Source organism: Ptychodera flava, chromosome 19 (assembly GCF_041260155.1).
Source record: "Ptychodera flava strain L36383 chromosome 19, AS_Pfla_20210202, whole genome shotgun sequence".
NCBI lineage: Eukaryota > Metazoa > Hemichordata > Enteropneusta > Ptychoderidae > Ptychodera > Ptychodera flava.
Window position 1 is genome coordinate 12,907,464 of NC_091946.1, and position 26,200 is coordinate 12,933,663.

Sequence of the window (26,200 nt, forward strand, 5' to 3'; positions counted from 1 at the left end):
CACAACTGACCAATATGAAATGTTTTTATTCTAATCACACGTTGTGATTTTGCTATCTTGAAATAATGACACACATACCTTGTGATTATCCACAATTTTATTCTCATTCATTAATTCTGAATTGGAATCAACATGTAAAGGAAATAAACAAAGCTAAAATCAATTAATGGACACCTAGAGATATTTTTTTTTTTGGATCCTTTTTCTTTTTGAACACATACACTCTTCACATACACCTCAAAAAAGATACACACAGCTTCTCAACTTGTAGAAATCAGTAATGATGTGTAATACAAGGAAAATTGATCAAAATAAAAAAGCTACCGAGCAACTATGTGCAATGCTTTGTGGAATTCTAGGAGAGGAGTCACACCTTTCCGAGGAGTTGTTTGAAATGGACTATCACAAAAAGTTACAACCGGATGTAAATCCGATTGTGTATATGGGATAATAAGCTGACAAATAATGAAAAGTTGCTAGCAGAACTGACCCTATGACCTATTACGTTATCGGTCACAGTTTACATAAACATATATGACACATTATCTGATGGTGGTGAGAACAGAGATGGCACACAATCGATATGAAAACACTCACAGACAAATGTGTATGATGATACTCACAGACAGTACCTGGGCTAACCCTAGATTACTTAGAGCATCATATGGTATCAGGCGTATTTGCAGACATAAGTTTTCCAAATATGGGTAGAATTACTTTAAACATATTTCTCTCACACAGACCTTTCTTTTAAAGTTGTCATCAAAACATTACATCGATCACTCTCCTTTCACATAAACACTGAAACGTGACATGGACGGGTAAATTTTCCAATATGACTTCAAACGTCATGAAAACTAAAAATTCCACAAAGCTTTACAAGTTGTTGCTAGCTGACCAACGATTTCATTCTAAATAAAATACTCCATTCCAAATGTACAATGAAATTGCTTCCCACCGAATAAATCCCAAATCTTGACATAACAACTGAATCTGCAAACCATGCCTCATACTAAACCCATAATCTAAATACAACCAAGATGAGTGTATGACAAATACAAAATAAAATGCCACTTTTAAAATAAACATAGTTACGTACTAAGAGTAAAAATACATTTTCTCAGTTGAAGTTTTGTATAATTCAAAATCACTAAATAATTCTTATGGTTAAAATGTCATACATAGTAAGGTTAATAATGAATAGAAAAATGAGGGAAAAAAATCAACTCAAATAAACATTTGACAGAGAACTAAATGGTACAATGATGTTTTGTGGTATCAGACTGTACGGACTTGTGTTTACTGTCTTTGATCCCTTTGTAGTAAATTATGTAAAGTGTTTTTGCTGAGGGTGAGAAATGGAAGGTAAATGAAATGGGAACTGGTGAAGATTTTGGTTATCCCATACAGTGACTGTATTGTCACATCAAAGAAAACCCCAGCACTATGGCTTATGAAACTCCTATGACATTTACTACTTTCCCAGCCTTAACAAAAACACTGATACAGATTGCTTTATTCTGAACAAAAATCTACAAGTGAAAAAACTTGGTTATTTCAGTCATTGTAGGGAAGGTCTAATCTTCCGACGCCACCTGTCTGCGATGGAACCAAGCCACTTTAAAGAGCTTACAGCAGGGATATTTCAAAACATAGGTATCACAGGTTAAAGGACGTTGCAATGATTATATATGTTGATATGGCGTGACAGTCTCTCTGTCTAGCAAGATATAAGTTTAAGATTATGGAAAACTGTATTTCCTTGAACTAAGCAGCAAAAACCTGCTCCTTTTGTCACCTGCATGGCAGTGTGTGTTCACAGCTTCTCTACTCCAATTAGGTTCAACGCAACATAGCAATGCCGAAGCTACTCTGGTTTACTGCTGTTAAATCAATCTAAAGAAACTGCAGTAACCAAATTTTCACAGTATGGAGTTAGCAAATCACACTCATGATAATGAATAATCAGTAGCTATATATAGTGGTGACTGCATTGTTGCCTCTAAGGGAGTGAATAGCTGCGAACAACAGACATCTAACCAAAATAAGTTTTACACATATTCTGAAGATAACACATCACTTAGGTCAATAGCTTTTCAGTTCGATGCAGAATAAGTGATGTACTGCATGTACTCTTGGTTCAAGTCCACGATGAAAATCACCTAGTTCGCTACCTGGTGGTCATTAGCTCACAGCACCGTTCTCTTCACATTTTGACTGTCCACTCTGTTCACAGTATTCCAGTTTACAGTTGTAATGTGGTGTATTTAAATATGAATGGATCATTTTCACAAATATTATGAGCACTATTATGAGCACTTACATTTGACATATCCTCAGTAAAGGTTACCTTTGGAAGGAATCTAAATATGACAAAAGACCCCAAATTACACAACATATTTATTTTTCATTGAAACCTAACAAGTACTGTAGTGTAGTAACATTAGCGCCCAGCAAACTGAAAGGCCATCCATTTTACATGCAAAGAATTTTGAAAACAAGCAGCAATAATCTTCTTATTTTGAGAATTATACACTTTCAAAGAGGGCAATGCAGGCAGCTTAGTTAGTTAAATCACTTTTGAACACGAAATGTTCATCATTCAAGTTCTAGATGTAAAATAGTAATATCTCAAACTTCGTATTGTTGAAAATGGCTGCCTAAATAGCTCTAAAATGGCTGCCATAGTAGGTTGCATAAAACAAAATGGCTGCTCCTGGGAAGTTGGTAGATTCCAATATGGCCGCCTCAATGATTTTGTCTGGTCAAACAATGGCCACTCTCACAACTGTTGTTAATTTACAAAATGGCTGTCTCCATGAGGTTGGTACTTTTAAAAGCTTGGCTGTTCAGGATAAGATGTGCTTGAAAGAAACATTTGTGATGCAAGTTTGACTGACAAAACCTCATCTTTTCAGCACAAAGATCAAATCATACCAATGGAAGCAATGGGGTTGAGCATAATAAAAGTAGCAAGTGGATGGGAAACTATGGCAAAGACAATGCTGTACATGAACATTTATTGTGTACAAACTGATTAAAAGTTACTAGCACACAGATTGTATAAGTTCTAGTGATTTTACCATCTTCTACCCCACCTCATAAAGTCTTGAGTCTTCTCTCAAAATCAAATACTTTTGAACAAAAACACAATGCTTACAGTAAACTGCACCTTTCATTGACAATAATTCTCAATCTCCATAATGCACAAGATATGAAATAATTCTGTGGTAGGAAGCAATTTTCAATTAAAAATCTTACAATTTAAAGACTAAATTTTTAATCTGATTTGATTTGTATTTGATTGTTTGATTAATACATGATAATTTTTTGTACATAGTTACAACTGTAAACAATTTCCAATATTTGACATGTAACAGGTAATATTCAAAAGAAAATCCATCAACTATGAACAGATTGAGAGAGTGTTATGTGCCTAGTTTGATCTTACCACTTTGTTGTTTCTGATGGAGCAGAATGCGGTTTCTACGCCATTGACACAACAAAAAAGGGCAGGGCAGACGATGTAGTGTTTTCAACGATGTGCAGTGGGTGCATTTAAAGGCTGAAAGTCTGTAAACTGACGTCAGAGCACCAAAATGTCATTTGGAGGAATCATTATATTGTCACCCTTGCACCTCAACATTGAGCCCAACCAATAATGGTCGCGAGTGTTACGTGAAAGAAAACCAGGCACATTCACTGTCCCCTTGTTGCTACTTTCTCACACCACCTGCAACATCATTCTGACCAACTCTTGGAGTCTTTGATTTACGTGTGCGTCTACGTCCACCTGCCCACATACAGCTGCAGAAGAGTGACCTATCAATAGCCACAGCAGCAAAGTGTTCACAAAGTTTTTTTTTCAGATTCACATTCAGATTCAATTTCCTGGTTCGCTTTCAGTTTTCGGAGCAAGCAGAAATAATGTAACCATGTTTCTTAAATACCACAAAACGGCAACACACAGTGACAGTAACAAGAGGGTATCAAATCAGCACGTTAAGGTAAAATATAGAAGATGGAACTTTCAATATGACAGTTTTAGTGCTGGAAATATAAATATCTGCCATGTTCTTAGAAAAAACATTGATTCCTAGAAGTTATTATTCTTTATTATCATTATATTCATATTCAAAATTATTTTCAGCCACATAGAGATTTCAGTAATCAATATCTCCTGGATGATAAGATTTTTTTTTTCATCATTCACAATATGATGATGATAATGCACCACTTACGTAGTGTCTGCTACAGAATTTCATCACGTTGTTGCTTTTTTATCATGTGTCTCCCAATTACTGCAATATGGACTGGCATTGGGGTAGATTGAATGAATAAATACAGAGTTGCTTCAAAGCAAAGTACAGATGATTGAAGGAGGAGAATGAATCCTGCATGAAAACTGTAAATGGAGACCTTTAACACCAGAGTGGAACCTTACACAACAGGCCAAAAGATCGACATATTCTCAGATAAGAGATAGTGGAGACCAAATTTCATTTTCATGGCTTTCTATCAAGCAGGAGCTTGTTACTTTGTAAAGCTGTCTTAAGGTGGGAATTTCATTACCAAATGGACACAGAATCAATTAAAATATTTCTGGGATGAAAATGAAATTGCTCCACTGGTCATGTACAGGTTTGTTCAATCTTGAAACAGCTACTTTATCAACGCATGGTAATAAATACACCACATTCTCTCTCTTCCCATGGAGTAACAGTCTCTCATTGTCTCAGAGAAAAAAGTTTGACCAATGAACAGCATTTTCACGACACACTTTCAGAGATGACAGACTGCTGTGTCATTAAATGAGAGATTCTAAAGCAGACATTTGGTTTTCGTCCCACAATACTGGCAGGACACCATGGAAAAGTAAAAAGCCACTTTCATGGTCGCTTTGTTAGTTTCTACAGACAGAATTACAGGCACAGTAAGGAATTTACAAACACTCTATCATCTTAAGACTGCTGGAAATTTCCTTGGCCAGATACATATTCTTGAGTGCAGCATCGCAAAGTTCACAAGACACATTCTCACTTCCAAGCAGGTTGTGGTTGAAAAGATACAGCAGTATGATGAGCAACTGGTTTTTGTCGCAAACAAGAAATATGGTTTGAATACTTGCTTTGCTTTCCGACACGTTTCACATGACCAAGCTCTTTGAATCTACAATGCAGTTTGTTCTCATTCAAGTGCTTATGGTCCTGAATTGCACCATTGAAATGAGAGAGTCATCATCACATTTGCACCATCAAATGCTCAAAATTTCCCAAATAAATGTATTCATTTATGCAAATTATATTCATGAGTATTGTTTGAATATGCAAATCACATGGTAATGACTCATTATCAATTATGAATATACATTGGCCTAAAACTGTGCATGATTCATTTTGATATTAAAGCCAACAACGTACCATTAGATGGGACCAATATGTTATATGCACTATATTCATATTGTTTTGATGGATCTGATGAAATACCTTCTGAGCAATGGGTGATCTCAATAATATGGTTGTGTTTTATGTGTGAGCAGGATTGATCATAGCAGAGACACTGGGTAACAAACACATCGAGCAATCATTTGCGATGTAGAAGTACATTCAACCACAAGCCTGCTTGAAACAACACAGCAGAAAAAACTGACTGTCTAGGTTAAAGAAGAAAGACTGCAAGTACCTACAAGAGTGTTCAGAGAAATACAGTTATTTCTTGATCCACGTTCATCAATGTCTAGCTTCATAACCAGTCACAGCATAACTTTCACAATCCACCTCAGTACGAATACACAACCCAATCAGTCCACCTAGTAATTTGTAATACACACTACGTTACAGTAACACTTCTGTCAAAAAACTTTCTATGTTAATCAGACATCAATCAACCAAGAGAATAATTATGTAAATCACCTATTGTTCAATCACTAAATGACCAACAAAATCTGAATATTCATATATTACAACTGCCAAGCAAATCACATGGGAGACTTATGAATATCCATGATGTCACAGTAACATGATCAGTGATGGTCTTCATGAATATTAACGTATAAGTTACAAATCATTTGCATATCAAGGTCTTGTCCACCAATTAAACCTGAGATTTGGCAGGAAGCATTATCTCATCTGCCCTAGTCATTGACCAATGAATGGCGTTCAAATCACTTTGTTTTGTAATATTTCTTTTATTCTCTTTTTTTTGTATGTCACACTTACACTACTGAGGTTAACCTGAATAAATCCCTGCCACACTAAACTACTATTACTAGACCTGAATATAGTTGAAGGAAAATTGACTTGGATTTCCGGCTAACATAAACTACAAAATATACAGAAAGGCCACTTAACAGCAAGAGTAAAATACTGTACGTCATTCAACATAAAATGTTAACTGACTCATGATTAGTAATTGCAACGGTGATTCTTGAAACTAAATATGGAAACCAAGAATACTTAAGTTTGCTAGGTTTATATTAGCATGATAGAGCTATGTCTGAAAGAAAGAAATGTAAAAACTAGGCAATCCTACATAACGTTCAAAACACTTATATTTCAGAATATTGTTGAGTTCCTTTGCTGTACCACAGAATGTTACAGCTCTCTTCTTAATGCAAACTGCCCTAACAGCTTTCAGTATTATTTTTAAGACACCTGCAAATGGGACAAGACTACACTAAACCCAAAACTTTGAAGCATGCATATGCACTCACACTACATTTGAACACAACAATCCTACCTCTTTTCACTATGAAATGGACTGACCTCTCACAAATGGACAATAGGACCTGACCAATATGCCAGGGCACAGGGGACAGACAGGACAACATTTCTAAAGTTTTATCCACAGGGGCAGTTTCTTTCCACACACTGAACTGGCCTTTTTTCAGAAATTTCCAGCCATTTACTGTACTGAGACACTCATCATTCAGTTTGACTATGTAAAGAGCAATCACAGCAAAGAAATACATCTAGTTTAAGGAATTGGAATGGAATGGATTTTTTTTTTGGTTTCTTTTGGCACAGCAGTATATCCCTGATTGGAATTTACGGTACAATAGAGTCTGTCTTCTCCAGAACTTTCCTGTTTGCCATCTGTTCAATGTGTGCAAGACTCTTCAGTTAAGGCACATCTGAAGAACAATTGGCCTAATTTTCAAATGAAAACAATGGCGTTTTCTGAGGGGACTCAGTAGCTTTATGAAACAGCTGGACCCCATAGGATAATGTTGATTTGTAAAATGGTTCAGCATAGGTACACAAGTTTTGCCAAGTCTTGCCTCAGTTTTCAATTTACCTGGCACATATTTTGATTTTTTCCTTGTCAGTTATACCATCTTTTCACTGAACAAACAATTCACAACAATAAAAGGAGCAATTATATCAGATCCATTTAACGTTTTTGTACCACTTGAACAGAACCTCACAAACACTGAACAGAGGGTCTTTTTCAACAAACTCCAAAAAATACAACAAACGAAATTCTTGAGATGCTGAAGAATTTTTTCTGTATAGCATCACCCGCAAATGCACCCCATAAATAATGGAATAAGACCACCGTTCAAAAGACTGGACCATTCCATGAAAAAGGGAGCATACATGTAGGGTGGGCTGGCCCTATTAAAAACTTGATCATAACAAGGATAGTCATCTTGGGTAATGCCTTTTCTTTCTGCATCACTGTACTGTTTCCAAGCACGTCATGTGATGAATGCTGAAAGAGCTTGCAACCAGAATTGCTAATGCTAATATTATGATGAACTGCGCTCCCAAAGTGTGGCGGAGCGGTGGTCTGTTCTCTGCACTGGGATTGTCTGTGTTGAAATGAAAAGCAACTGCTTTCAATGCCAAGTTGCTTGCTAACACCAGCAACTACATTGAAGCTGGCAATATCACACCAGTTACACAGAAAACAAGAAACCCAACAAATTCTGAACGTAAACCTATGCTTGCAAGCTCTCTCAGCATCTCAGGCACCGGACAACCTGGACTCCATATGTTATGAAATTGTGAAAGAGGGGATTCACCAAGGGGACACACAAAATCCATGGACGTACATGCATACACCTAGCAGTGCCTTAAATAAAGAGCAAGTCTCTATGTGGCTGTTAGTGTCATCAAACATGGCCGTTGTGTAGCATTTTGTTTTTTTGCCCTATGTAGTCTGCATAGCTTATGGTAACTTTTTCACTACGGTAGCGGATGAGACGTATTGTCTTACGGAAATCCGGTGTTATTGCTGATTTGTACCCTCCCTTCTGTAGTAGTGTGTCTATAGTCTGTATTTTGTCCCAGCCTGCAACAGGAAACAAAAAGACTGATCGTAAGACATTTGAAAATATACATTTTTTCAAGATAACCTAGAAATCACGTATGTCCGAACAGTGCTTGTTATGCTACTAGTTGTAGCATACAATATGAAATTTGTTGCTGATGATAGAAATTTTGACAAAATTTGTCTTTGTATGCCTCATTTTATTACTGCGTCATGTGGTGGAATTCTGTGATATCTGATTTTATAGTTGCAATCAGAGTATCTGTTATAACAAAGTGGGAACTTCACATTTCCTGTGTGGGAAATTTCCTAAAGTCTCATAAAAAAAATTTAGATATGTTTATTTTTGAATATTAATGAAAGAACTGTAATATCATTAGAAATGAGCTGTACAACTTATTTATCATTTCCTTTGAGTAAGCCTCAAAGCATACGAGACATAAATGTTCATGGGTCAAGTAATGTAATCTTCGAGTTAGAAGTGCGTCAAATTAACTTCGAGGACACACCTCAAATCACAGTAATATGAACAAAAATACACAGCTTCTGAAATGGCTGTATTCTGCAGATCTAGGTGAAAGTGCTGTTGCCCACAATTTTCTGAACATAATTTGCAACAAGGGGAAAAAAATTTGCAGGGGCAAAAAAGCTTCAGGTACAGCATTGCAGCTAAAATTAACCATAGATTACAACACATGGGACTGCGTAAAACAACATTTCTGGTTCAAGTACATGTATACTTGTACTTTGAAAATATGGACATGAATAAATATGCCTTCTGCAAAGATTAAACACAGTGACAGAATGTGAGCCAATCAGAGACATTTCTTAGAATCACCATAGCTATTAACCCTTTCACACCCAGACTACAGTACGGTAAAATCCTCATGGGTCAGATGGACCTACTGCTATACATGTATACATGGAATAGAGGTGAAAGAAGAGCAAAAAAAAAATTCTGTAGATACTGCAGATTAGATTAGGATAAACTCAAATATATTTTTAGACAAATCAATTGGGTTATATTTTCCTGGATGAATTTTATTTTGTAACATAGAGTGTAATTGTTCTATGGACTGACTAACGTGTTAAACAGAATTATTAGAGCAACGTACCCAGCCTGCACGTCAAATGTGTTATAATGTTTGTTTTGTCACATGAATACACTAATGACCTAATGTTTATTTATTTATTTTATTTTTTTGTTTGTACAAGTCAATGCTACATATGTTTCAGGCCTGTATGAATATATGGATGCCCCATCAAGGACATGAACATAGATATTTGGTTTTGATACATGAAAACCACACTCATTTTTGTTCCTAATCGTTTGGACCCAAATTTGTCATATTATCAGAGATGATATGAGCATGAAACAAATATGAACCATAGACAGTCGAGACTGTCTATGCATGAACTAAGATTTAATTTGATGGGGAAAAAAAGATTAATTCTATTTTTGAGATTCCTATTGTCTCCCATCTTGGAATGAATATGTTGAATCATTCCAGGGTCACCTTCATACTGCTTGATTATTGAAATTAAATTAAATGGAGCACTAAAAGGTAGTGGATGTGAACTTCACTTTGGCTTGGATGCACCTTAAGCAAATTAAATTTACAAACTGTGAACTGCAATCCCCAAGGGCGATACTAATCTGACAAAGGTTGAAAATAACTTGAAGCGCTTGACTACCATTGCCTATGTTATACAAAAACATATCATGATCACCAATAGAATCTTGCCACAATTTTCCGGCAAATTTTAGGAAATATAAGTAATTCATTATGGTGCCGGAAATTTTGGCATTCAAGACAGTCAAGGGGTTAAAACAATTAAGACTGCCAGATGTATCACAGCTTGCAAATGAGATTTTGAAAAGTTCAAAGACTCATAGACAATTCAGCAGGTTGTTATCTTACACACTGTTCACCCCTATTTCAAAGTGTATAGGTCCAATGAAAACCCACATTGAACTACTAAGCTATACCATTGTGTGGTGATGTTGAGGGTACATGGGGGAAGATCATTTGAACTCACCTTGTTCAGATGCCACTTCAGGTAGATATGTTGCTGTACGTTTGTTTCCCTTCTCATTGTAAAATTCAATTTTGATGCCATGGACGCCAACCTGAAAGTTCAAAATTGAGAAGGTCAAGGGTCAAAGAAAGGTAATACCCACATATGATTAAGACTTAGTGGTTAATTTGATTAATGAATAGATAACATAAATAGCATGATGCCTGCATATAGTAGTTGATGTGCTACCACCAAAACTGGTATATCTAAAAATAACTTGGAATGGAATGGAATTATGCATAAATTTCTGAAAAAAGTACAAGTATTTAGGTTTCTGAAGTCTCATCAAACAACATAAATTATCACCTAACACTTATATACAAACTGCCCTACAAATTATCAAATATTGAAACAACATACTGTTATGTGGAACAGTCCTGTTTGGTGACACAATTCCCTAGATTTCAATATAAATCTGATGAGTGACATAGAACCTAACACCTACAGTCTTTGATAAATACACATTCACCTTCCAAATTCCATACACAGTGAAATATATGACGTGTTGATGAAGGAAAACATCATTCTTATTTTCAGTGCATTTCGCTCTCTGTGTCTCATGAAAAGCAGCAAAAGTTACCTATTTTGTTTAAGTTAGGGGACAGTAAATTTCTGACTGGATGAGGCAGATTCCGAGAAATGAACACACTTTGTGGTAAATTCATCATTCTCATATTGTACCATTCTGTTTTTTATTCTCTCTTGTTTAACAATGTACTTATAAACATCACTCTGACAACATTAAGTATTTTGAAAATATTCAGTGTCTGTGCTAAAAATCTCATTATCAAAGTAACCATGGAGACAAAAACTAATAGGGACAATATCTGTAACACTTGGTGACATTCCATTTTTTTTCTATTCTAGAAAATAAGTACCAGTAGATTCTCTTCTGCTGCTCCTTTAAAGGCACTGTTTGCGATCCCAGGGATCGCCTTTGTTCTAGTTTGTAAGAGGATTATGGAGGTGTGATAGCCTTTTGTTTTCCATTGAAATTGTAATCTGGTGGGTAAATTTTCTGATGAGACAATCTGGTGCCAACACATGCCTTTAAGAGTGTTGAAATACCAAGTGTTTGTCTTGTAAACACAACAAATTGTTTACAATAGTGTAATATCACTGTTAACGAATCAATTTAAATCAGATTAAAATTCCGTTGTCAACAATATAAAACATCATACATGACTTGTATTCATGTCCAGGTTCCCTTATCTTATTGAACACTGGGTATTTCCACTTGATTTTAAGATTACAACATGAAGCCGTACTTTGCAAACTGAACAAAAATATTGGATTGTAAATCAAAAGCTACTGCTGATGGAGTTTCAACCAGCAAACTGCGTATACATGTAATTCTATGAGTGTTCTAACATTGATAGTTAAAATGACCGATATTTACAGAGGCTCAGATATCTAATCAGATATTATGATGGTATAGTTCTTTAGTCTTTCAAGCAGTAATGAGTCGTACAAATCAACAACGTTAAAAGCCTGCACTATTTCATCCCTGACATCTATTTTCTACTTCAGTCAAATGAACAAGATGTAGTTGTGATTGCAAATCAGTTGTGAACAGTCCACATGTGCCCTCACCTGATTGCTGATGGATCTGGGAAAGCAAATCAGAGTACAAGGCTGTCAAAATTTCAACAATCTGTCACTCAAGAATACAGATCTGTCATTTAGATAGTATACACCTCAGAACTGAAAGTTTTCAACCTTTGCTCACACTTTACTCAACAGTACATTCAACTATTCTCAATCACCAATAGGAATTAACATCGGTCATAACTGGGAACATTTTTGGATTTGAGCATAGATGTCTACGATGAGAGATGCATTTAACTCAAATCTATTATTATTTGAGATTCAAAATGGCCACCATGCTTTGTATCCACTCTATGGGGGAAATCAAATTTTGAATTTCCAGAAAAGTTAGACTCTGAAAACTTAGTTTTCTTTGTGGGTTTTAAGCTGATTTTATACAAGCTTTTGAAAAGAAAAGAACTGTAAGATTTTGGGAGCAAAAATCTGCTGTGATGCTACAGGCCTAACTCTGCGTGAAATCAGATAATTTACATCACATATGTATGGGAGACCAGGCGTTTGTTAATTAACATGCGCACCCAAAGTCTGTGAATACAAGTCCACGATCACCATGGCTGGCCGTGGGTTCATGCAAAACCATCGTGGTGAAATAGCTAATCATGACAAGATTCAGACAGAAGGTTACAGCAAAATATGATTTCCATGATCTTCAAACTGGAACTCCCCTTCTGAAAAATTTCCCATTTCTGCTCATGATGCAAAAATACCTTGAGAATGCCAAAAAATACGTTGGATGAATATTACATTCACAGTTATTCTACATGGAGTTACAGTTCATTCTGTTTCATTAAACCATCAGATTAAAGCACCGGAATGGTGTGTCTGAATACAGCAAACAGATGGTTAATCTCAAAGGTTTACCTACTTGAACAAATATGTAGGATCAGATGAACAAATATGCAATATAGGATCAACCAGAAAATTCGTTTTTTTCTAAAAATATATCCTTGTCCTATTGTGCCAGTATACTGCTGAAAATTAACAGAGTATTTTTTGAATGAACTGGAAACAAGATGTACATGCTAGCTGCAACATCGAGATTCTCTGGGAGTCTGTATGCAGTACACACGGCAATCTTGATGCTCTAATAGCACAATTATAGAGGATAATTACAGCAAAGTTGAACAGAAGATCTACGATGCAGTCATTTTTAAAATGTATATTCACATGTACATTCAGGTAGAAAGATGGAATGCTCATCACAAATCAATGCCTTTTTTCCCCTTTCTTTATTTTTTCTTCCTTTATTCAAGGCATGAGCAAGTCACAGATTACAAGAGGCCCGTAAGCATAGCACAGGTACCGTATGCAATGTAAATCACACAGAAATCTTCATTTTCCCTGGAAAGTCCCATGGCCAACAAGACAATTATCTATGGAAAATAACTGGAACTAATGACATTCTGATTCAGAGGGCAAATCCTAGGCAACTTGTCGTTCAATTTCAATCAGAAAGGTACCTGATATGAATCAGTACGCAGGAGAGACTGACACTTGCGCTAAATCATTACCATGGAAACATTTTTTCCCGTTTTGCTTTGTTTCTTACAAGATGGATGCCGACTACAGAGGACGCATTGTAAGAGTGTTTTGTAAATCACGTACGCTTCACAATACCGGTAGTTGGCATGCACGGAGTATAACCACTTCACCAGTGGAATTTTTTCCCATCTGCACCATGGAAATCTCCAATGTACAGTGTTCACACTTGAGTGCTAAAGCTCATTCTCAGCGGCTGGAAAGTCAAGAGAATGCCTCTGGGCTGCTTTGTTGATAATGATCAAAGACCTGTAAAATCAGGTATTATGTTTAACACAGAATTATGCATAACACAAAAGATCATTACTTTTTCATGATGAAAGTAAAAACTTTCAGCATTACTTCCACCTCAGTTTTGTGATTGCTGCATTTTCTACATATTTTGCATGTCAATAAACATGAATGCAGTATGAAACATTCATTCTTTCACAGACTTCTTAAAGGCAGAATGTGCCTCAGGGACAGATATTCGGACTTAAAATTTTACAACGTTCTTTTGGCCTACCACTGTTGGGGGCTCATTTTAGAGCTTATGGAGTAAAGTTTTCACCTGCTTAGTTTTGTGAAAACCGGGAATTCTATTTTCTTCCATAGAGATAACGGCCATTTTGAATTTCAAATATCGGTGTGCTGGGTAATTTTTTTACCTAGTTCATAATTTGGACAGTGACCCCTGATTTTTATTCTTAATTTTGAAAAAGAATAGTTGAAAATTTGCTTGAGGAAAGTTTGCGCAAAAGTTTAAATCCTTCAATTTTGAAGCACAGACTATCTTAATACAGACGAAGAAACATTTTAATTTGTATTGTGAAATTACAGTCTTCCAATTTTAAATGAATGTTCTGCTTGTTGTTCACTGAGGCATGTAAATGATACAACAAGTTTGACCTTTGCCCTGCGGCACTGAAGTTACCGATGCAGAGTTATACAGAAATACAAACACAAGCTAAAAGCACTGAATTGAGCGAGACCATTTGTGTAGTCAATTTTTGGCAGATCGTCCATGTAGCCGACACGAACACGAAGTGTCTGTTACCGGCTACCAAAAAGTATGAAAAATAGTAAGAACGAGCTACAAAATCACTATCAGTTTTAAGTTGAAGGTAGAATAAGTCTGTGCCTTTGTATAAAATAAAAATAGTAGAAAGTGAGCAACCAGCTGAAAGTTAGTCGAGGAGACCTTTACCGCATATCATTTGCATCTCATTGTCGGCTACATGGACTGTGTGCCCAATTTTTATTTTAACTCTTTTCTCCAACTGTTTCACGGTCCCAGTTGGTGCAGGTCATTTTGAACACAAACAAACAAGATGCCCACTATTATGGCTATGAAAAACCACCAGGAATGCAGTATGTGATGAGATTTCTTCCAATCTCCTTCATAACATTGCTGGATTACATTCCCATGCCGCAAAATATATTGAAGTACTATCGAAATTTCTCTATCAAAAGTGCAGTTTTCTATTTCACAGGGTATAAAGTGAAGGGGAGATTTTCACTGGGCACTGACATGAAATGTATTATGGTTCACAATTTGATTACAACATAACTGAAATGATATTCTTAGTTTATGCTCTGTACAATGTAACAGTACAATGAAAGAAAATTATTTGGCCCGTCAGAGTTGAATTTATTTCAATTTTGTTCATGCTTTATGGCATGTGGTAATATGTGTTGAATAGTGGAGACAGAATAAATTATATGCATTTTAATAATAACGAACAAAATATAGCTGTAAACTGATACGTGCAATGCATCGAGTGATTTTTATTATTTACTGATTTTGTTAATGCCACCTTATCTGCCAAACTTTACACAGCATTAAAATTTTAATGCACCTCTAAATATAATTTCGAAGCGGAGCAAAGTTTTACTGTTCAGCTTGATGATATATGAAATTGCTACTAGTGACTCTGATTTGTGCATGCGGAAACAAGAAATGAGTTGAAGTATGTGCAGTCAATAGTAGGGAAAAATAGTCTGCACCAACACTTAAGTGACGGTAAACCTACAATATTTATCATTGATTAAAATTTCGGCATCATACCCAACTTTCAATATTCTAATTTGAACGATTCAGTAGTTTTTTGTGTGCGTTACTGAAGAGGTTATAACAAGAAATTGTCTTTTGGTGCAACTAGTCTGCATGGAAACCTACACCTCATAGTAATGTAAGCGAAAACATAACAGCCCTGCACTGCAATATTACGTACACGTACTGTACACAACTTCTGATATGGGGAGAGCATCTGCCGCTATAACATGAAATTATATCAGATGTAATTTGACAGCCTTTCTACAGGTATTTAAGTGAGCTAATCAGTTTTTCCTGGAAAAAATTCCAGTTTTTCCTGGTCAAAAAAAAACTTTACCTCCAAACAGATCTAAATGAGGTTAATCTGGCAATCGCTGTAAATGTCATGCTTTTCAGTCATTTTACAAATATTCATGATATTTCAAAATTTGGATTACAATAAATCTGGTGACAACAATATCAAATTTACTTTCTTTATTGCAATATAATAACAAGATATGGTTTTCTCCATGCTATTGGTACTAATGACATGACTGCAAAATCACAGCTTGTCTAGAGCCGGCATGGCGTCTGAAAACAAGGCGGCCTGAATAAATTTGGTCTCCTGAAATTACCTCTTAAAGCCAAATACGATTATAAAAGTACCATTTTTAATATGTGTAATGCAAGATGTGCTTGAAGTAAACTCAGTCATTGGTTATAGACCTGTACAAAAACTTTACAGCATTCTGTATCTTGCTACTGCCTACAACTAATCCCCTCCATTAGTTGCAGCTAACAATCACCACCTTGGGAACAACGGCAACCATTAAAAACATGCTAAACATCCCATCACCTGAGCTGAAATTGATACCGTACTTTTCTGGGTGGTCAGTTTGTCCATAGACAGTAGAGACCCCCCTCGACTGTCTATGGTTTGTCTCTGAAATGAACGGCTACAGAGTAGGCGAGTAAATGACCAATAGAGTAGGTGGTCCATTTGTAAAAGCATGCAGATTTATTGAGCTCAGACAACAAAGGTCAATGACCTCTCCTTTGCCAAGAATTTCATTACATGTGGAAAGGAACAACCAGTAGCTTTAACTTTTATGATTTTTTTTTTCACCATTTTGTTTTGGATATCAATACGTCGGTTTTGAGTTGTCAGAAAACGCACGAATTTTAACAACAGTCGCATGGGGCGCTCGAGATTTTGCAAAAGTGAGGGCTAAAATTTTAGTCATGGAGGGAAGTCGCAACATAACGCGTGAAGACGTCCGCAAAATGAACATGAAAGAGCTACGAGAATTTTTAAAAGCAAGGAAGATTCCCCTTTCCAAAGCTAAAAAGGCTGAGTTGGTAGAGCTTGCTGAGAAATCCATTGACCTTGGATTAGAAACTAATGTAAAACATGTGAAAGAGGCTCCCCACCATACTATCCAAAATGTTTTTTTTTGTGTGTGTCGAGTTTGTGTTTGATTCGTTTTGAATATGTGTTCCTACATTCTTATCCGATTGTTTGTGTTAATAAAAATGTTTGTTTCGTTTCGGATATTTGTAGGGAAGTTTGGATTTGTGTGTACGGTAATGTTTTGTTCGTGTGGGGAAAGCTTATGGCGAGACGCAGCCGGGCCTATGGTGTGAAAAGTTGATAGAGTGGCCCTTTGATGCTTGCGATTCGAAACCCGAGCGTAGTTTCTCATCAGTCGCAGTGTAGATTCTTTCCTTAGTTTGTGTTTGTGAAAATTTATTTTAATGCATTTTAATGATCTTGCTCTTCGAGTAGCGAGGCAAGTTCCCGTTTTACATGCGTTGGCAAGACGCCGACATCGAGACTGTTGCCGGTTCATTTAGTATTATAAGAATCATCGCCCTCGAATAAGGTCGAATAATGTCGCTCAAGCTTATGTTTTGGCGATGTGTCCGTCGAATTCGGCAGAAAATCATACGAAACGAGAGAGTTTGAAGCAAATTAAGTACGAGGTATGAATTTGAGAATGATAGGGAACGATCGACGGTTACATGATAGATGAACTTGCTACTTTTCACAGTAAAATCAAACGTCGAAGACGACATGGTGGCATAATCCCTATATATAGGAAATATACCGGTAGTCATTTGGTTTCCTGACATACTTTTCTCAGGCATATGTACACACGTCTATGGGGCGCATAGTCAGAGAGCGGAATAGATCACAAACATGTGGAAACTGTTAGGTACCCAGCTAAGTTCACGTCGTATCATCCTAATCCATTTCGATCTCAGGCGTTTCTTAACATCGGGGAAACGGTGGAAGGTCATGCTATTCATCCATTGGTATTTGTCGAGTTTGCCGGCTTTGCAGTAAAAGTTTGGCATAGTCAAACGCTTACGGTGACAACAGAGCAGATGAAAGTAGACTAAACTTAGGTACGAATACGGAGTCTGTGTTATCGCAATGTACGCAGACCAGAGTCCAGAAAGTAGCCCTCACTTCCGGTCAAAGGAAGAGCGCCCCTAGTGGCGAAAGCTTAAAATCCTTGAATTACCGCATGGTCTTATGGTAACTCGAAACCGACGTATTGCAAGTTCATATTCTGCTCCAAAAAGCGTGTTGACACACCTATAATTTAGCTTGTCATCACTGCATCTAACTAGTACCTGTTAAGTGCACTGTTACCATTCATATTTCAATTCTAGACGTGATAAGAATTCACTTCAACAATGAGATGAAGTAAACATATGCCCTGGCTTTGCTGATTGGCTAAACACAGTGTATCTAAATATGCTTCCGGGAGTAGAAAGAGGCATTGTAGTTGACATTAAAAACAAAAATAGAGCAAAAATCATCAACAGTTACTTGTTTAATTGACTCCCATAGATTCATGTTTTCACAATATAACATAAATCTGTCCAATGGCCATTGTTGATCAACAATACTGTACAAAATGTACTTAGCAATCACAACACAACCAGGCATGAGGAACACTGCTAGAGTTGGTCTGTGTTTACAAGTAAAAACCAACATAGTTTCCTATTGACTTTGGATTTAATTCACAACTGCAAAGTTAAATTCCAATTGAAGGGAAGTCACATACTTGACGACGTTGTTGTTCAAATTATTTCAAAACAAGTTCACCAATTTTGAAATGTCGTGCACTAAATGCACACCAGTATAAACTCTGAATATCAATTGCATTATTTTACTGTAAATTAAGCAATGAACAATACCCAGTGACGATATATACCACAAGATTTTCTAGACATATATCCAACAGTAATAGTGAGTGCTTATACAGTCAATAATAAAGTGGACTGGTCAAAACTGAGTTGTACACCCATTGCTGAGGTGGTTTTTGGCTTTTATATCATAACAGTATATTGGAATTCTGGCGTGAAACTTCAAAAAAATTTTCAAGCTGAGAGCTCATGCATGTTCCAACCATGTTTTATCACAAATGTAGCATGTTATTTTCACATATTAACCACTGATCAGATCGCTTTATTTGTGCCATCAATATACATGTATATTATTTATTGCATTGTTGAAGTTATGATGGGTAGAAAACAGATATTCAATAAAATTCCTCTTTGTTGAAAAAGTATTTCAATCCAGTGACTTAGCAAAATACCCAGCCTGTTGTGTTACATTTATGTAATCTTTCATAAATCATAGTTCTCATGGGACTCGCATGTTGTTGTCCAATACACCCACTGTGGATATCAATAGTATACAGTGAAGTAGATACAGATATAAACTGACAAACGTCTGATGGAAATTTTCCACAGATATGATGAATTACGACTACTGCTGCCAGCCGTCTGTCCTCTGCATTCAACGGTCAAGGCCAGCAATATGCAAAGTGAACTATCAGATGGTAAGGTCAAGGATATGCATAAAAAAAGGCCCGGCAATGAAATTATGTCATCGTTACAAATGTCATTCATCTAAAATTTGTGTAGCAAAGGGACAATCAGGGACAATGCTATTCCGTTCATTTCAGCTTAACTGGCACTGAACAAAATCAGAAAAGCAGAAATGGTACACGAATATGCATGTACATGTAGGTACCTTGACACCATGACATTTACTCTTGATTCCAAAACTTTCCTTCACGAAAATTATTCCTCTTTAATTATATTGACCTTCATTTATCCTAAACATTGAGATAAGACCTTGCTTTGACCCCTAAATTGACCAATAACACGCTTTGTTTCATCAGAATATCAAGACGTACATATACATGTAAATGGTGGTTGGCCACATCTTTCATCTGCTGTGTATACTACTTCATGCAGGCATCTTGGCTTGAACTCATTGTTAATCTATACACAAACCAACTTTCATCTATGAATCCACTTTTTAAAGGTATACTGTCACCTGTTCCAATTTTGCCACAGTTACCATGGAAAGAGAAAATCTAACCAATTACAGATTTTAAGCGGGTGGCCGCTTTTAAAAACAGCGCCCTCACATGGGCATTTTGAATACCAATGACGCCCCTTTGACCATATATGGGCGTATTTAGATTACAGGTGACTGTATACCTTTAATACACATGTATATAAAACGAGTTTTTCAATGAGGTGTCTTGCATCTGCTAGAGTCATCCTATCCTCCGCAGACATGTCTTTGCTTACTTTGGTTGAATTTCAATAAATAAACAAATAAACAAATAAATAAATCGTCTAACATATTTACTTGAATTTGTTACATGTATGTGCATAGGGTATTATATTAACTATACATGTACATCTCGTTTGCTTCATTGTAAGTATCAATGCTGGGCTGGTGACAGGTGAGGTACAGTAATTGATCAAGTGCATCACTGCTTAGCGAAATAAACAACTTACCTCCCAATCTAGATAATTAGCGGCTTCTTCAAAATGAGTTAATAACGAGACAGAACACAATAAACGAGGTAATTCGTCTCGGGTTACTGGGGGAAAACGATTATCTTTTAATGCACTGTGGAGAAATAAGAAAAACATCCAAATCTCAGTTGGGCAGATGTCAAAGGGCAACGATGGAGGTATTTCATCACTAAAAAGACTTGCGGAAATAAAACCCCTACTGATTCCCACTCTTACACTCACATTAGCTCTTTTCTATAAGCATGTTTGAAGTGCCCAATTCAATGGTCTATGATGAACTGCATTAAATTTTGCTAAATTTTTGACGGAGGAAACTCGCGGATGTGTTGATGGGTTGGAAGTTCTGCGATTCATCCATTAACACCTGATCATACTACAGTAATGTACACAATGTTGGCAGCATCGATGTACAAATGGAAAGGTAATCTGTTATCAAGAGGCATTTTTAAATAAGAGAACTCGGAAATTTCAAAACAGGAAGACATAGATGATTGCTTTACACAGAGTTCATAAAATACTATACAAGCTAGATAAGTTGACCTGTTTTTTTCGCTAATGTATTTATCTACTGTATGGGTATATGTACCTCTGTGTGTAGGTGCATTCAATAGAAATGAATGAAGGGTACGTGTGTATACAATGTATCTGATCATATGCATGAATGTGTATGTGTAAATATGTATGTATGTGTATGTATATACTCTGTACATGTGTATGTATATGTGGTATGTGTTCACACACAAGGCATGAGTAGCATATGAATATAAATATGTGTACAGGTAAACATGCAAGCACATATATATATATATATATATAGAGAGAGAGAGAGAGAGAGAGAGAGAGAGAGAGAGAGAGAGAGAGAGAGAGAGAGAGAGAGAGAGCCGTGTGTGTTTGTATATGTGTTGGTACAGTATTTACTGACACTGAGAGTGCATAATATACCAGAAGTATATATCTGTGCATGAGTGTACCTGTATGTGTTGCTGAAAACCATTGATATGGCTTTTCATAAGCTTTCAATATTTAAGCAGCTCTGTTCAATGCATTGTCCATAGCCACTACAAGTATTTTATGTGGACATTTCAGTTTGGTGTATGTGTGAAGAGGTCTCATCAACCTTTGACCCACCACCCACTAGCTTGACCCCCCCCCCCTCCTGTGTATTGTTATGTTACATTTTATGAATTTTCAAGAATCTGACATTAGTAGAAAGTATAGGATGGTAAGAATGACATTTTTACTTTCCAATCATACTGACATCCAGTTATCATGCAGTCGGCAGTGAAATATCTGAAAAAGCAGTTATTTTAAATTATATCATACCAGTATATTGATGGTGCAAATACAGCGATCTGATTGGTCGAGACGCGAAAAGAACCATGGTATATTGGCGATATACCACGGCTGGCATGTGCACTAGCTCTCAGCTTGAGGAAAAGTCCTTTTATGACGTTCCACGCCAGAATTTCAATATACTGTTATGATATAATAGCAATAAATCACACCAAGTGACGGTATACCACTCGATTTTGACCATTTCACTTCATATATTCACTCGCTATCGCTCGTGCATATATGTCGTGAACTGGTCAAAATCTTGTGGTATACCATCGCTGGGTGTGCTTTATTGCTTAAACATGAAATGGAATTGATCAAAATATCCACAAGTCACAAAATATTGCCTATACTATATAAATCAGTAAATGTTTAAATAAATTGTATTTAGAAATCGACATTTTTTTCACATCTTAGGGAGCCCTATTCAGATCCAATTTCAATGGAAACAGATATAGTGATACTACTTTTCATTTCATTTTTAAAATGATACCTTGAAGATCGCTTTTGCCAAATTTTGTAAATTCAATATGAATTTGTCGTACTTCACCTTAATCCTTTGAGTGCTGTAATTTTCCAACCAAAATTTCAGTGTAACATTTCACCAATTTTTATGAATTTTTCTGTAATTTTTCTGATAATTTTGGACCAAAGGGACATAAGTTTTCATTGGCAACAATTTTTGACCAAAAATTTTGAAAAATCTGGAAAAAATTGTCCAGATCTGAAAAAAGTTGTTAGCTATGTGATATTTTATAAAGGCAACAAAAATTGACGTTGGCACTCAAGGGGTCAACACACTCTGTGTACATAATGTCACTGACATAGCTGACAGGTTATCAATATATGAGAACTAATTTTACAGAAAAAACTCCATAAATATTGCATGTTCAGCTAACCATTCACACTTCCCTAATGAGAGGAAATTAATCATATGTCAAGGGTCAATTATTGAGTGTTGCATATTAAAGAGAAAGTGACAAATTTCGATCAAAAATAAATTGTCTGTGTCTTTGTTACTTCTGCACGAATATATGAAGACAATTTCCCTGAAGTCAGAAGGAAAATGCATCATATTAGCCTCTCTCGGGGGAGTGCCTAATCTTCTCTGATCTGTCATGTGAGACTGGTCCTTTCTAGGATGGTGGGTTAATTTACAGTAATTGTAATCTTGCAACCTGATATTCTAGTACTGAGAAGCTTTACGACAACACAAAAAATCTATATATACCACTATAATGCAGCTCTTACCCAAGGGCTAATGATCGTAAAACTGACATATGAAAAGAAAGTCGGTAAAGGTACACCTAGATTTGTTTTCCCTTTGTCCAAGTCAAAATATAAACAAAAACAGAGGATGGCACGAAAACAATTTTGCAACAGTGTGTTTCCTTTGGAGGGGAGGGGGGCAAGAGGTCAAACTCAAAACGAAGGAATTGCATTTCGCATGAGAAAGTTTTTACGGTCCACAGCTCCTAGCCTCCAAGGCCTTATTGTGTCGTGTTTGTGAGAGAACTGCAAGCCGTACAAGTCTTACCTGGTAATGGCGTATTCCCTGAGTCCATCGTGTAGATGGTTTGCATTAAATGTCCCTATACAGCCACGTAGACGTCTGTTGGGGGCAATTTTCCATGTTACAAATATAGGACTGCAACGGTAAAAGCAAGGAAAAGGTTGAGTGAGTTACATTTGTGAATTATGACAAATGTCATGGAAAATGATTGCTGCAAAGTGTGTAGATATGTATTCTACCAGGGTTCTCCACAAGCAGATTTTTAAGGGGTGGACCATCCAAGTTTTTCCTGGCACTTCGAAACTGCTGTTGTGTATTTGCTTTTTTCCGTTCTGAGTTCATATGAATAACATTTGTACATTTAAAGTCAACTTTTGTCACCTTTATAAAATATACACTAGTACATTTTTTCCAGATTTGTGCCAAAATTTTAATTAAAAACTGTAGCAAATAAAATATGATGTTTATTTGGTCCAAAATTAGCAAGAAAATTACAGAAAAATTCGCAAACACTGGAAAATATTGTGATAAAATTTTGGAGGGAAAAAAATTATGGTACTGAAAGGGTTAATCAATGCATTTTCTGAGCAAATAAATGACAATATGGGCAGCCAAGTTTTTTGCACCATGGACAACCAGGTACTGTACAGATATATGTTTATATACACACAAGCAAACAGATAATTGACGATGGAGTCATCCTACATGCTCCGACTGCCATAAGTTTCATTTGGGAACTACATCATACGCGTACATGAGCTAAAGATTACAGTACACTTCCACAGCAATCTTTAAAAGGGCATCTCTAATGAGTTGTGCTTCATACTATACAAAGTCATGTATTTCATCACCTGTGGGTTAAATCATTTGCAATGACTTCTTAAAGAGCCGAGGCTAGAAACGACTGACATTAATGAGGTCTGAAACTTTTTCCTCAATCCATAAACGTAACAGATGACATTCCCACTCAAACATAATCAGAGAAATCATTAGTGGATCTACAGTACATCACACTGATTTACAGTGTGCGATGCTTGCACACCTAAATGTCACTTGTGTACGACCTCTGCAGATGTGGACTGTTGGCAATCCTCTGTGCCTTCTTTGCCTGAAATACTAACATTGCCTGTGTAGCCAGTGCCATATAATAGGTACAAATTATGTTTTCACCACACAGCCAAGAGCTGACGGCTCAAGGTTGAGTGCCAAAGGCATGAGTTTGTGCGGAGCAAAATTTGTGCCCAGCGAAAGATTGGAGCTGCACCAACGTCTCATTGTTAAAAAAGCAAAGCAAAGGCCACAATGGCAGAAAGCGGATGTCAACTGTCTATTGCAGACTCTGTGATGTTTCTTCCTGAAAATTTATTTGGCTGTGGGGCAAGTAACTTTGTCTCCTTTCAATGGCTTTTACCATGTGGCAGATGTTAGTCCTATGGATGGTTGATCTGGTCTTTGAGAGGGGAGGAAAAACCAATCTGGTCCCTTAGGCAGAGCAATTGCTTCTTTGCTCTTGCCCTGAAGAGAATGTAACTCCACTCTTAACATGGGCATGGGGCAATTTGATACTGATAGGTTTGCCAAGAAGCTGTCGACCCACCCTACACAAATCCAGTGCAACAGAATTTATTATAATGCTGACATTAATCAAATTCTACAATTAATCACACTAATAGTGTCACAGCCCAAGAGGTATTTGCGTAAGTTGAGAAAAAAGGATTACCCATGATTATACCCATTCTTACTGATACTTTATTACTTGTGCTGTACCTGTAACTAAATGCATTTTCAAGATATTTGTTCCATTTGTAAAATAAAATTTCTTGTTCAGTGTTCTTCTAGCAAAATGGTGTTGACATATCTTGTTCAACTTGTCAACACAGCCTGTATGTCTGTGCTGTCAATTTTGTTGGCAACTGAACTTTAGTTTGGAATATAAATCATTTGTCAGCAGTACCATTGCACAGTACAACAATATATATAAAACTATATATATATATATATATATATATATATATATAATATATATATATATATATATAATATATATATATATATATATATATATATATATATATATTATATATATATATATATATATATATAAAACTAGAAACGTTATTGTAATATGACAGGTTCAGAAGAAAAACCACTGTAAATCTGAGGTCTCTTCCAAGGAAGAAAAAAGGCCAACAGGACGGCGCACGTCAAACCAACATGAACTGATCTGTTAGCTCAGTTGGTAGCGCATCCGAACTGATTTCGGGGGACGTTGGTTTAAGTCCTACATGGGTTATTTTTCAAGCCCTAAAAATTTGCAGTGTAGAGACAATCAGATACAGTTGTGTGATTTTTCGCATTTTATATGCTTTGACAGTATAGCATTTAGCAGAGGAGTGCTAACAATGGCATTGACACCTTGCTAAGACACGGCCGTGCTAGAGAAGATGAAAATGAAATAACTCCGTCAGGCAAAATGATACTCCACTGTTATGAACCTAACATCATAATATTTCTGCCCTTTGCTGGGGAAACACACCTGTTTTCAAACTACATGTAACCTGTCCTGATATATCCATTAACTTTTGTTTTATATCTTTCTCTGACTGATATCACACCTGAATCAGATATTGGTGCTTTTTTACACATATCTTCAAAGATCACTTACATGTAGCATCATATGGTGTTTTCACACAGTTGTCTTTTTTCTATCATCAATAGTGTTCATTAAAAAGAGATAAATCTTACGGTAATCTTCTTGTCTTGTGAACAGAGTCCAATTAGGTAGTATACTATATATGCCTGAAAAGTGATAGACTTAAAACCTTTTGCGAAAACTTTTATCATTGAAACTTTCAAGTATTCTCTTACAATCTTGAGAATAAAAATCAGGGGTCATCGTGCACAATTTGGTACAAGAGACACAAATTATTGAACATTTACTGATATTTGAAATTCAAAATGGCCACCAACCTGTATCAACTCCA

At 36.3% G+C, this 26,200-nt stretch overlaps 2 protein-coding genes across 2 annotated transcripts in view; both read right to left on the minus strand.

Annotated features, from left to right (window-relative positions):
• The window catches only part of LOC139118616 (alpha-1,2-mannosyltransferase ALG9-like), a 513,500-nt gene that overhangs the window by 335,597 nt on the left and 151,703 nt on the right, over positions 1-26,200 (minus strand). The window lies entirely within an intron of this gene.
• Positions 80-26,200, minus strand: part of LOC139118609 (AMMECR1-like protein) — a 50,812-nt gene continuing 24,691 nt past the window's right edge. The window contains exons 2-5 of the mRNA XM_070682022.1: positions 23,241-23,351; positions 20,348-20,462; positions 10,315-10,405; positions 80-8,295 (exon numbers count right to left, since the gene is read on the minus strand). Coding sequence (XP_070538123.1) covers positions 8,117-8,295; positions 10,315-10,405; positions 20,348-20,462; positions 23,241-23,351 — 496 coding nt within the window. The 3' untranslated portion in view covers positions 80-8,116. The remainder of the gene's footprint in view (positions 8,296-10,314; positions 10,406-20,347; positions 20,463-23,240; positions 23,352-26,200) is intronic.